Here is a 14255-nt window from a genome sequence, read left to right on the forward strand (position 1 = left end):
TTCTGATCTCCGTCAGATCCTTGGAGAGGACGTTCTCCACCCTTCGCCACCTTCTACTTCCCTAAAACAATAGTTGTCCACCTCACGTTCAGCTGTCAGAGATTTGAGCACGGTATGATTATTCATATAAAAAAATGATATATATATATATATAAAGGAGGAAATAGCTCAGGCCTAGTCCGAGAGAGAGAGAGAGAGAGAGAGAGAGAGAGAGAGAAAGAGGTAGAGAGAGAGGTAGAGAGAGAAGTAGAGAGGTAGAGAGAGAGAAAGGTAGATAGAGAGAGAAAGAGAAAGAGAGAAAGGTAGAGAGAGAGAGAGAAAGAGAAAGAGAGAAAGGTAGAGAGAGAGAGAGAAAGGTAGAGAGAGAGAGAAAGGGAGAGAGAGGTAGAGAGGTAGAGAGAGGTAAAAGAGGTAGAGAGGTAAAGAGAGAGAGAGAGGTAGAGATTTTCCGGCGGCATGCTATGACACCAACATTTATTTACCCTTGTCAGACTACTGCATATATAGATATATATAGACATAGATATAGGCGTAAAGGATGAGGTTCATTAATTAAACACTTATTTTATTTCTACAAAGATAAGCATTATATTGTTAGATAGGAGTAACTCTGGCAGAAACATCTTGGCCATGTTCTGTTATAATCTCCACCCGGCACAGCCAGAAGAGGACTGGCCACCCCTCATAGCCTGGTTCCTCTCTAGGTTTCTAATCTCCACCCAGTACAGCCAGAAGAGGACTGGCCACCCCACATAGCCTGGTTCCTCTCTAGGTTTCTTCCTAGGTTCTGACCTTCCTAGGGAGTTTTTTCTAGCCACCGTGCTTCTACACCTGCATTGCTTGCTGTTTGGGGTTTTAGGCTGGGTTTCTGTACAGCACTTTGAGATATCAGCTGATGTACGAAGGGCTTTATAAATACATTTGATTTGATTTGATTTGTTCCCCAGGTGAGCACTACCTTCGTATCGTAGTCCTGTGTTATGATGGCCACACCACACCTTCACAATAGTTTATTAACTTTAATAATATAAATATTATAATAATATTAATATCCAAAAGTAAGTCAAGCCGTTGTCTACAGGGAAAAATACCAGCAGGATATTATATCGCGGCAAACACAACATGTAGAATTTGTTTAAACATAAGTTTAAAACAGGCAGCAATTAATTACCAAAAAAGGCTAGCGCTTACCGTACCCAACAAATGACAGCAACAGTCCGATGATAATTATTTCACAACAATAATTATTTTATAACCCATCTCAAACTGGGTGGGGTGGCAGGGTAGCCTAGTGGTTAGAGTTTAGAGTGTTAGACTAGTAACTGGAAGGTTGCAAGTTCAAACTCCCGAGCCGACAAGGTACAAATCTGTTGTTCTGCCCCTGAACAGGCAGTTAACCCACTGTTCCTAGGCTGGTAGGCTGTCATTGAAAATAAGAATTTGTTCTTAACTGACTTGCCTGGTTAAATAAAGGTTAAATAAAGGTTAAAAAAAATACGGAACACACTATTAAAGTGTTAATTCATGTGTTAATTATTAATTTTGTCGAACGAAACAAAACATGTTTTGCATGTTTAAAGTACTGGTTTACAAAAAAACAGAATAATAGCAATGAGAAAACAAATTATATCATTAAAAAAACAACAAGATAAAATAATCCTAAATTTCATCCTACTAACTCATACAGAGGACCTTCAAGACTTTTCACTGAAGCAGAACTGTAGACCTACTCTATAACTATTCAAATGAATATATTGTAAAGGTTGTCCTCCTCTTCGTCTGAAGAGTATGGATCGGACCAAGATGCGGCGTGGTAAGTGTCCATGGTTGTTTATTAAACACATAAACTGAACACTCCATACAAAAACAATAAACGTAACGTGAATAACTGAAACAGAAACCAGTACCGTGTGGTGAACAAACACAGACACGGAAACAATCACCCACAAACACACAGTGAAACCCAGGCTACCTAAGTATGATTCTCAATCAGAGACAACTAACGACACCTGTCTCTGATTGAGAACCATACTAGGCCGAACACAGAAAAAACAACCTAGACACACAGAACATAGACTGCCCACCCAACTCACGCCCTGACCATACTAAATAAATACAAAACAAAGGAACTAAAGAACGTGACATATATACTCCTCCTAATACTGTGTGTCGCTTCATTGTCTTGGCATTTGTTTGCATTAAATCGTTTTTATTGACAGTTTGTCACTAATCGCGGTAATTTTGTGTGTGATTAAAACAGATTGTGCTAGTATTATCTATCATATACAGTGCCTTCAGAAAGTATTCAGACCCCTTGACTTTTCCCACAATTTGTTATGTTACAGCCTTATTCTAAAATGGATTAAATGAAAACAAATCCTCAACAATCTACACACAATACCCTATAATGACATCACAATACCCCATAATGACATCACAATACCCCGCAATGACATCACAATACCCCATAATGACAAAGCAAAAACAGTTATTTTGACATTTTTATGTCAAATGTATTATAATAAAAAGAACAAGAACAAAGTGGCCTCAATCATTCTTAAATGGAAGAAGTTTGGAACCACCAAGACTCTAGAGTTCGTCTGTGGAGATGGGAGAACCTTCCAGAAGGACAGCTATCTCTGCAGCACTCCACCAATCAGGCCTTTATGGTAGAGTGGCCAGACGGAAGCCATTCCCCAGACAAAGGCACATGACAGCCCACTTGAAGTTTTCCAAAAGGCACCTAAATACTTTCACACCATGAAAAACAGTATTCTCTGGTCTGATGAAACCAAGATTGAACTCTTTGACCTGAATGCCAAGCGTCACGTCTGGAAGAAACCTGGCACCATCCCTACGGTGAAGCATGGTGGTGGCAGCATCATGTCTGGAGGAAACCAGGCACCATCCCTAAGGTGAAGCATGGTGGTGGCAGCATCATGTCTGGAGGAAACCAGGCATCATCCCTAAGGTGAAGCATGGTGGTGGCAGCATCATGTCTGGAGGAAACCAGGCATCATCCCTAAGGTGAAGCATGGTGGTGGCAGCATCATGTCTGGAGGAAACCTGGCACCATCCCTAAGGTGAAGCATGGTGGTGGCAGCATCATGTCTGGAGGAAACCAGGCACCATCCCTAAGGTGAAGCATGGTGGTGGCAGCATCATGTCTGGAGGAAACCAGGCACCATCCCTAAGGTGAAGCATGGTGGTGGCAGCATCATGTCTGGAGGAAACCTGGCATCATCCCTAAGGTGAAGCATGGTGGTGGCAGCATCATGCTCTCGGGGTGTTTTTCAGTGGCAGGGACTGGGAGACTAGTCAGGATCGATGCAAAGATGAACGGAGCAAAGCACAGAGTGATCCATGATGAAAACCTACTCCAGAGCTCTCAGGACCTCAGACACGGGCGAAGGTTCACCTTCCAACAAGACAACGACCCTAAGCACGCAGCCAAGACAATGCAGGAGTGGCTTCGGACAAGTCTCTGAACGTCGTTGAGTGGCCCAGACAGAGCCTGGACTTGAACCCGATAGAACATCTCTGGAGAGACCTGAAAATAGCTGTGTAGCGACGCTCATCATCCAACCTGACAGAGCTTGAGAGGATCTGCAGAGAAGAATGGGAGAAACTCCCCAAATACCGGTGTGCCAAGCCTGTAATCTCTGCCAAAGGCTCGTCAACAAAGTACCAAGAAAATGGTCTGAATACTTATGTAAAAGTAAAATAAATGTTTTATTTTTTTTAATTTGCAAAAATGTCTCAACCTTTTTTGCTTTGTCATTATGGGGTATTGTGTGTAGATTCATTTGGGCAAAAAAACCAATGTAATCCATTTTAGAATAAGGCCGTAACAAAATGTGCAATAAATTAAGGGGTCTGACTACTTTCCGAATGCACTGTAAATTACATCGAATTGCACGAAATGCGTTAATAAAAGGCATTTTTTTCCCCAGACCCTACTAAGAAAAATCCCCATGTGTGGAAATCATAAAGACACATCTGCTCAACTGTATGACACTACGCAAATGTGATTATAGATGTATGGAATTCTGTTTTTCTCATCCATCTCCAGCTCCCCCAACTCAAAACATCTTCCAGAGGCCATGGCTACCAGCAGATGTCTCTCTGGTACGCACAGCGACATGTAAACACACCAACAAAACAATAACTCTGTTATACCCTATAACCCTCCCGTGGTCCTGGGGTCAGTGTGACCCAGGTCCTGTGTGTGGAGGGCTCCCCTTTCTGCGCTCTGCGCTCGCGGGTCAGAGCGACCCAGGCCCTGTGTTTCCAGGGCTCTCGCTCTGCGCTGGCGGGTCAGAGCGACCGTGCCAGCCACTGGCTGGCGAGGCGTGTGCCTCTGAGCGTAGTAGAGTGTCTGCGAGTGTGGCGAGGTTGTGCCCGGCTCCCCGCTCTGCGCTATGTGCTCTGTCCTCGCCGCTCTGCGCTCTCGGGTCAGAGCGACCCAGCCAGCCGCTGCACAGGTCCGGACCTGTGCTCCGCTGTGTGCTAGAGAGCAGCCGAGTGTTGTAGTTGCGCTCTGGGCTCGCGGGTCAGAGCGACCCAGGCCCTGTGTTTCCAGGGCTCTGCGCTTTGCTCTCCCGAGTCAGAGCGACCGTGCCAGCCACTGGCTGGCGAGGCGTGTGCCTCTGAGCGTAGTAGAGAGTCTGCGAGTGTGGCGAGGCTGTGCTCTGGGCTCACCGCTCTGCGCTCTGTGCTCTGTCCTCTGTGCTCTGCGCTCTCGGGTCAGAGCGACCCTGCCAGCCAGTGGCGAGGCGTGTGCCGTCGCGCGTAGTAGAGTGTCTACGAGTGTGGCGAGGCTGTGCTCTGGGCTCACCGCTCTGCGCTCTGCGCTCTGGGCTCTGCTCTCGTGGGTCAGAGCGCAGAGCCAGCCCGGCCGGCCGCTGCACAGGTCCGGACCTGTGCTCCGCTGTGTGCTAGAGAGCAGCCGAGTGTTCTTGTTGCTCGGCTGGTGGTTGGGTCGACTGCACAGGGCTACACAGGTGCGCGCAAGCGAGCCTCGAGCAGTTTCGGGTCTCGGTATCCCGCGTAATAGAGAGGATACTAATATTGTCATCGGCGCCCACCCACACCAACCCGCACCCACACACACACACACACACACACACACACACACACACACACACACAAAGTGACCGGCGCCCCAACCGTGCCAAGTGCGCTCTTCCCCGCAGCTCAGCGGACCCGCTCGGCTCCACCGATCGGCCATGGCCGCGCGTTTTACGGCCGCGCAGGTTCTAGAACAGATCTTGTCCAGCGTGGACCAAGAAGACTACTCGGATTGCCAGGAGGAGGAAGAGGAAGAGGTTTCGGAAGACGAAGACGGGGAGGAATACAACCCCGAGCGCCGCGAGGTCGACGATGCCTCTTCTCCCTCTTCTGAGGAAGAGCAGCAGCCCGAGGAAGAGCCGCCCGAGGACCGCGACGAGGAAGAGATCTCCTCGGCCCCGGACCGACGTGAGCCGCCGTTGCTGTCGAAGAACGGCAAAATCGAGTGGTCCCCGTGGCCTACGGCCGCCACCGCGGGCCCCTGGCGATCTGCCGCGCCGGGCCGGACCAGACTCCGGGCCCCACGGCCTATGCCGCGACGCAGGCCCGCGACATCGCGTCCGCCTTCCACCTGTTTGTCACGCCGGCGATAGAAAGGATAATTGTGGAAATGACGAACCTGCACGGGGCCAGAAAATACGGCGACGGCTGGCGACCCATGGACGCCACGGACCTGCGCGCCTACCTAGGGCTGCTGATCCTAGCGGGCGTCTACAGGTCCCGGGGCGAGGCCGCGGCAAGCCTGTGGGACGCCGAGAGCGGCAGGACCGTGTTCCGAGCCACCATGTCGCTCAAGGTCTTTCACAGGTACTCGAGGCTGCTGCGATTCGACGACCGCCAGTCGAGACCCGCCAGACTCGCCACGGACAAACTCGCAGCCATACGAGAGGTCTGGGACCTGTGGGAGGCGCGGCTGCCGGCCCTCTACAACCCGGGGCCCGACGTGACGGTGGACGAGCAACTGGTCCCGTTCAGAGGTACTGTGCTTGCGCTTGTGCGCGTGCGTGCGCGTGTGCTTACATGTCTATACAGAGCGTGTGTGTGACACAACGGTTGGCCCTTTTGTCTACCCGTTGCACACGGTAACCACACCAATGTCTTGTCCCCTTTCCAAAAAGGCCGCTGTCCCTTCCGTCAGTACATCCCCAGCAAGCCGGCCAAATACGGCATCAAGTCGTGGGTGGCCTGCGACGCCAAGTCCAGCTACGCTTGGAAGATGCAAGTGTACACCGGCAAGGCGGCCGGCGGAGGCCCCGAGAAGAACCAGGGGATGCGCGTCGTCCTCGATCTGACAACGGGCCTGAGCGGTCGCAACGTCACCTGCGACAACTTCTTCACCTCCTACGACCTGGGCCAGCGGCTCCTCGAGAGGAACCTCACCATGGTGGGCACGGTGAGAAGGAACAAGGCCGAGCTCCCGCCCGCGCTGCTCGAGTCCAGGGGCAGACAGGTCCTGTCCTCCAGGTTCGCCTTCACGCCCACCGCCACTCTGGTGTCCTACCTGGCAAAGAGAAACAAGAACGTGCTACTCTTGAGCACGCTGCACACAGAGGGCCACATCAGCGATCGTCGCGACAAGAAGCCGGCCCTCATCCTAGACTACAACTGCAACAAGGGCGGCGTGGACAACCTAGACAAGGTGGTGGGCACCTACAGCTGCAGACGGATGACTGCCCGCTGGCCCCTGGTCGTCTTCCACAACATCCTCGACGTGTCCTCCTACAACGCCTTTGTCATATGGCGAGAGATCAAGCCTGACTGGATGCCTGGCAAGCGGAACAAGCGCAGGGTGTTCCTCGAGCAGCTGGGAAAGGCACTCGTGAAGCCGCTGATCCAAAGAAGGCAGCATCTGCCCCGCACCGAAGCGGCGTCAGCCCTTGTCAAAGTCCTACAGAGTGCTACGGCGGCGCCTCCTGATCAACAGAGCCAGGGCCCCGCCGCTGGCACGGCCGCTGCCCCGCCCGTTGCCCCGGCCACCACCGGGGCAAGTAAGAGGAAGAGGTGTCAGCTCTGCCCACCCAAGAAGGACTCCAAGACACACACGGTGTGCTGCAGGTGTAAGAAATACATCTGCAAAGGCTGTTCACACGCCTACTGTCACACTTGCGCACATTGGGCCTTTAGCCAGGACGGGACAGGGTGACCCGGAGGACGCGGGGACTAGACACAGTACCAGGACCACGGGAGGGTTAATGTCTTGCTGAAGTTAAAATCCTCCAGAGAGATATTTTGAACGGTGAGCTATGATCAACCTGTCAAGGATGTCCCCTCACTTCTGTCTGTGCTCTTTACCCCTCCCTCTCAGAGGAACGGTTTGACTGGTCTGGTTTGTAACCTGGAGTCATTCAGGGGCAAGAGAGCAGCCCTGGCATCTCTCTCCATCACCCCATACACCTCCAGGCTTCCATCTCTCTCCATCACCCCAATACACCTCCACCCGTCCACCTCTTCACCCTTTCAACAGCCAAAATAGTGAAATAAATGACATGCTGTGAGGGAGAGACAAAGGACTGGGACATAGAGGTCTGCTGTTAGCAGAGACAAAGGACTGGGACATAGAGGTCTGCTGTTAGCAGAGACAAAGGACTGGGACATAGAGGTCTGCTGTTAGCAGAGACAAAGGACTGGGACATAGAGGTCTGATAGAGGTCTGCTGTTAGCAGAGACAAAGGACTGGGACATAGAGGTCTGATAGAGGTCTGCTGTTAGCAGAGACAAAGGACTGGGACCTAAGGGTCTGATAGAGGTCTGCTGTTAGCAGAGACAAAGGACTGGGACATAGAGGTCTGATAGAGGTCTGCTGTTAGCAGAGACAAAGGACTGGGACATAGAGGTCTGATAGAGGTCTGCTGTTAGCAGAGACAAAGGACTGGGACATAGTGGTCTGATAGAGGTCTGCTGTTAGCAGAGACAATGGACTGGGACATAGAGGTCTGCTGTTAGAAGAGACAAAGGACTGGGACATAGAGGTCTGCTGTTAGCAGAGACAAAGGACTGGGACATAGAGGTCTGCTGTTAGCAGAGACAAAGGACTGGGACATAGAGGTCTGCTGTTAGCAGAGACAAAGGACTGGGACATAGAGGTCTGCTGTCCGATAGAGGTCTGCTGTTAGCAGAGACAAAGGACTGGGACATAGAGGTCTGCTGTTAGCAGAGACAAAGGACTGGGACATAGAGGTCTGCTGTTAGCAGAGACAAAGGACTGGGACATAGAGGTCTGCTGTTAGCAGAGACAAAGGACTGGGACATAGACTGGGACATAGAGTCTGCTGTTAGCAGAGACAAAGGACTGGGACTAGAGGTCTGCTGTTAGCAGAGACAAAGGACTGGGACATAGAGGTCGAAGAGGTCTGCTGTTAGCAGAGACAAAGGACTGGGACATAGAGATCTGCTGTTAGCAGAGACAAAGGACTGGGACATAGAGTCAGCTGTCTGGGATAGAGGTCTGCTGTTAGCAGAGACAAAGGACTGGGACATAGAGGTCTGATAGAGGTCTGCTGTTAGCAGAGACAAAGGATGTCTGCTGCAGGACATAGAGATCTGCTGTTAGCAGAGACAAAGGACTGGGACATAGAGGTCTGAAAGAGGTCTGCTGTTAGCAGAGACAAAGGACTGGGACATAGAGATCTGCTGTTGGCAGAGACAAAGGACTGGGACATAGAGTTCAGCTGTTAGCAGAGACAAAGGACTGGGACATAGAGGTCTGATAGAGGTCTGCTGTTAGCAGAGACAAAGGACTGGGACATAGAGATCTGCTGTTAGCAGAGACAAAGGACTGGGACATAGAGGTCAGCTGTTAGCAGAGACAAAGGACTGGGACATAGAGGTCTGCTGTTAGCAGAGACAAAGGACTGGGACATAGAGTTCAGCTGTTAGCAGAGACAAAGGACTGGGACATAGAGGTCTGATAGAGGTCTGCTGTTAGCAGAGACAAAGGTCTGGGACATAGAGATCTGCTGTTAGCAGAGACAAAGGACTGGGACATAGAGGTCTGAAAGAGGTCTGCTGTTAGCAGAGACAAAGGACTGGGACATAGAGGTCTGATAGAGGTCTGCTGTTAGCAGAGACAAAGGACTGGGACATAGAGGTCTGATAGAGGTCTGCTTTTAGCAGAGACAAAGGACTGGGACATAGAGGTCTGCTGTTAGCAGAGACAAAGGACTGGGACCTAGAGGTCTGATAGAGGTCTGCTGTTAGCAGAGACAAAGGACTGGGACATAGAGGTCTGCTGTTAGCAGAGACAAAGGACTGGGACCTAGAGGTCTGATAGAGGTCTGCTGTTAGCAGAGACAAAGGACTGGGACATAGAGGTCTGCTGTTAGCAGAGACAAAGGACTGGGACCTAGAGGTCTGATAGAGGTCTGCTGTTAGCAGAGACAAAGGACTGGGACATAGAGGTCTGAAAGAGGTCTGCTGTTAGCAGAGACAAAGGTCTGGGACATAGAGATCTGCTGTTAGCAGAGACAAAGGACTGGGACATAGAGGTCTGAAAGAGGTCTGCTGTTAGCAGAGACAAAGGACTGGGACATAGAGATCTGCTGTTGGCAGAGACAAAGGACTGGGACATAGAGGTCAGCTGTTAGCAGAGACAAAGGACTGGGACATAGAGGTCTGCTGTTAGCAGAGACAAAGGAGTGGGACATAGAGTTCAGCTGTTAGCAGAGACAAAGGACTGGGACATAGAGGTCTGATAGAGGTCTGCTGTTAGCAGAGACAAAGGACTGGGACCTAGAGGTCTGATAGAGGTCTGCTGTTAGCAGAGACAAAGGACTGGGACATAGAGGTCTGCTGTTAGCAGAGACAAAGGACTTGGACCTAGAGGTCTGCTGTTAGCAGAGACAAAGGACTGGGACCTAGAGGTCTGATAGAGGTCTGCTGTTAGCAGAGACAAAGGACTGGGACATAGAGGTCTGCTGTTAGCAGAGACAAAGGACTGGGACCTAGAGGTCTGATAGAGGTCTGCTGTTAGCAGAGACAAAGGACTGGGACATAGAGGTCTGCTGTTAGCAGAGACAAAGGACTGGGACCTAGAGGTCTGATAGAGGTCTGCTGTTAGCAGAGACAAAGGACTGGGACATAGAGGTCTGAAAGAGGTCTGCTGTTAGCAGAGACAAAGGACTGGGACATAGAGGTCTGCTGTTAGCAGAGACAAAGGACTGGGACATAGAGGTCTGCTGTTAGCAGAGACAAAGGACTGGGACATAGAGGTCTGCTGTTAGCAGAGACAAAGGACTGGGACATAGAGGTCTGCTGTTAGCAGAGACAAAGGACTGGGACCTAGAGGTCTGATAGAGGTCTGCTGTTAGCAGAGACAAAGGACTGGGACATAGAGGTCTGATAGAGGTCTGCTGTTAGCAGAGACAAAGGACTGGGACATAGAGGTCTGCTGTTAGCAGAGACAAAGGACTGGGACATAGAGGTCAGCTGTTAGCAGAGACAAAGGACTGGGACATAGAGGTCTGCTGTTAGCAGAGACAAAGGACTGGGACATAGAGGTCTGCTGTTAGCAGAGACAAAGGACTTGGACCTAGAGGTCTGCTGTTAGCAGAGACAAAGGACTGGGACATAGAGGTCTGCTGTTAGCAGAGACAAAGGACTGGGACAAAGGACTGGGACATAGAGTTCAGCTGTTAGCACAGACAAAGGACTGGGACATAGAGGTCTGATAGAGGTCTGCTGTTAGCAGAGACAAAGGACTGGGACATAGAGGTCTGCTGTTAGCACAGACAAAGGACTGGGACATAGAGGTCTGCTGTTAGCAGAGACAAAGGACTGGGACATAGAGGTCTGCTGTTAGCAGAGACAAAGGACTGGGACATAGAGGTCTGCTGTTAGCAGAGACAAAGGACTGGGACATAGAGGTCTGCTGTTAGCAGAGACAAAGGACTGGGACATAGAGGTCTGCTGTTAGCAGAGACAAAGGACTTGGACCTAGAGGTCTGCTGTTAGCAGAGACAAAGGACTGGGACATAGAGGTTAGCTGTTAGCAGAGACAAAGGACTGGGACATAGAGGTTAGCTGTTAGCAGAGACAAAGGACTGGGACATAGAGGTTAGCTGTTAGCAGAGACAAAGGACTGGGACATAGAGGTCTGCTGTTAGCAGAGACAAAGGACTGGGACATAGAGGTTAGCTGTTAGCAGAGACAAAGGACTGGGACATAGAGGTCTGCTGTTAGCAGAGACAAAGGACTGGGACATAGAGGTCTGCTGTTAGCAGAGACAAAGGACTGGGACATAGAGGTCTGCTGTTAGCAGAGACAAAGGACTGGGACATAGAGGTCTGCTGTTAGCAGAGACAAAGGACTTGGACCTAGAGGTCTGCTGTTAGCAGAGACAAAGGACTGGGACATAGAGGTTAGCTGTTAGCAGAGACAAAGGACTGGGACATAGAGGTTAGCTGTTAGCAGAGACAAAGGACTGGGACATAGAGGTCTGCTGTTAGCAGAGACAAAGGACTGGGACATAGAGGTCTGCTGTTAGCAGAGACAAAGGACTGGGACATAGAGGTCTGCTGTTAGCAGAGACAAAGGACTGGGACATAGAGGTCTGCTGTTAGCAGAGACAAAGGACTGGGACATAGAGGTCTGATAGAGGTCTGCTGTTAGCAGAGACAAAGGACTGGGACATAGAGGTCTGCTGTTAGCAGAGACAAAGGACTAGAGGACATAGAGGTCTGCTGTTAGCAGAGACAAAGGACTGGGACATAGAGGTCTGCTGTTAGCAGAGACAAAGGACTGGGACATAGAGGTCTGCTGTTAGCAGAGACAAAGGACTGGGACCTAGAGGTCTGATAGAGGTCTGCTGTTAGCAGAGACAAAGGACTGGGACATAGAGGTTAGCTGTTAGCAGAGACAAAGGACTGGGACATAGAGGTCTGCTGTTAGCAGAGACAAAGGACTGGGACATAGAGGTTAGCTGTTAGCAGAGACAAAGGACTGGGACCTAGAGGTCTGCTGTTAGCAGAGACAAAGGACTGGGACATAGAGGTCTGATAGAGGTCTGATGTTAGCAGAGACAAAGGACTGGGACATAGAGGTCTGATAGAGATCTGCTGTTAGCAGAGACAAAGGACTGGGACATAGAGGTCTGCTGTTAGCAGAGACAAAGGACTGGGACATAGAGGTCTGATAGAGGTCTGCTGTTAGCAGAGACAAAGGACTGGGACATAGAGGTCTGATAGAGGTCAGCTGTTAGCAGAGACAAAGGACTGGGACATAGAGGTCTGATAGAGGTCTGATGTTAGCAGAGACAAAGGACTGGGACATAGAGGTCTGATAGAGGTCTGCTGTTAGCAGAGACAAAGGACTGGGACATAGAGGTCTGCTGTTAGCAGAGACAAAGGACTGGGACATAGAGGTCTGATAGAGGTCTGCTGTTAGCAGAGACAAAGGACTGGGACATAGAGGTCTGATAGAGGTCAGCTGTTAGCAGAGACAAAGGACTGGGACATAGAGGTCTGCTGTTAGCAGAGACAAAGGACTGGGACATAGAGGTCTGCTGTTAGCAGAGACAAAGGACTGGGACATAGAGGTCTGCTGTTAGCAGAGACAAAGGACTGGGACATAGAGGTTAGCTGTTAGCAGAGACAAAGGACTGGGACATAGAGGTCTGCTGTTAGCAGAGACAAAGGACTGGGACATAGAGGTTAGCTGTTAGCATTTTTCTAGCCCATTGATTCCTTGTTAGTACGGGACATTATGGGCCCATAGACTCCCATGAATCAGCTTACAGGCTATTGTCCTTCTGAGAGCGTTCAGGTTATCCACACCGCATTTCACACACACACACACACACACTGACATTTGAAATCAATAATTTCCATCTCTCCTTCTCCACTAGACTTCTAGCATCTTTGTCAACAAGAAAAGGGAACGTTTTTGTGACGTTCTTGTCACACATAAAATTCACACACATTTATACTAAACTGACCCTGTATATAGTCCCCTTCCCCCTATACATATCTACCTCCATCACTGTACATATCTACCTCCACCACTATACATATCTACCTCCAACACTATACATATCTACCTCCATCACTGTACATATCTACCTCCATCACTATACATATCTACCTCCATCACTGTACATATCTACCTCCATCACTGTACATATCTACCTCCATCACTGTACATATCTACCTCCAACACTGTACATATCTACCACTATACATATCTACCTCCACCACTATACATATCTACCTCCAACACTATACATATCTACCTCCATCACTGTACATATCTACCTCCATCACTGTACATATCTACCTCCATCACTGTACATATCTACCTCCATCACTGTACATATCTACCTCCATCACTGTACATATCTACCTCCATCACTGTACATATCTACCTCCATCACTGTACATATCTACCTCCAACACTGTACATATCTACCACTATACATATCTACCTCTATACATATCTACCACTATACATATCTACCTCCAACACTATACATATCTACCTCCATCACTGTACATATCTACCTCCATCACTGTACATATCTACCTCCATCACTGTACATATCTACCTCCAACACTGTACATATCTACCTCCAACACTATACATATCTACCTCCATCACTGTACATATCTACCTCCACCACTATACATATCTACCTCCATCACTATACATATCTACCTCCATCACTGTACATATCTACCTCCATCACTGTACATATCTACCTCCATCACTGTACATATCTACCTCCATCACTGTACATATCTACCTCCAACACTATACATATCTACCTCCATCACTATACATATCTACCTCAACACTATACATATCTACCTCCATCACTGTACATATCTACCTCCATCACTGTACATATCTACCTCCATCACTGTACATATCTACCTCCATCACTGTACATATCTACCTCCATCACTGTACATATCTACCTCCATCACTGTACATATCTACCTCCATCACTGTACATATCTACCTCCATCACTATACATATCTACCTCCATCACTATACATATCTACCTCCATCACTATACATATCTACCTCCATCACTATACATATCTACCTCCATCACTATACATATCTACCTCCATCACTATACATATCTACCTCCATCACTATACATATCTACCTCCATCACTATACATATCTACCTCCATCACTATACATATCTACCATCCATACATATCTACCTCCATCACTATATATC

General features: G+C 49.2%; 1 protein-coding gene across 1 annotated transcript in view; it reads left to right on the forward strand.

The window, feature by feature from the left end:
- Positions 1-7259, forward strand: part of LOC112224882 (piggyBac transposable element-derived protein 4-like) — a gene marked incomplete at its 3' end in the record, with an annotated part of 8504 nt that extends 1245 nt beyond the window's left edge. Inside the window, 5 exon segments of the mRNA XM_042303024.1 lie at positions 4210-4384; positions 4611-4874; positions 5196-5478; positions 5517-6047; positions 6189-7259. Coding sequence (XP_042158958.1) covers positions 4210-4384; positions 4611-4874; positions 5196-5478; positions 5517-6047; positions 6189-7213 — 2278 coding nt within the window.
- Positions 7260-14255: the final 6996 nt, after the last annotated feature.

This window comes from Oncorhynchus tshawytscha, linkage group LG21, assembly GCF_018296145.1.
Source record: "Oncorhynchus tshawytscha isolate Ot180627B linkage group LG21, Otsh_v2.0, whole genome shotgun sequence".
Lineage (NCBI taxonomy): Eukaryota > Metazoa > Chordata > Actinopteri > Salmoniformes > Salmonidae > Oncorhynchus > Oncorhynchus tshawytscha.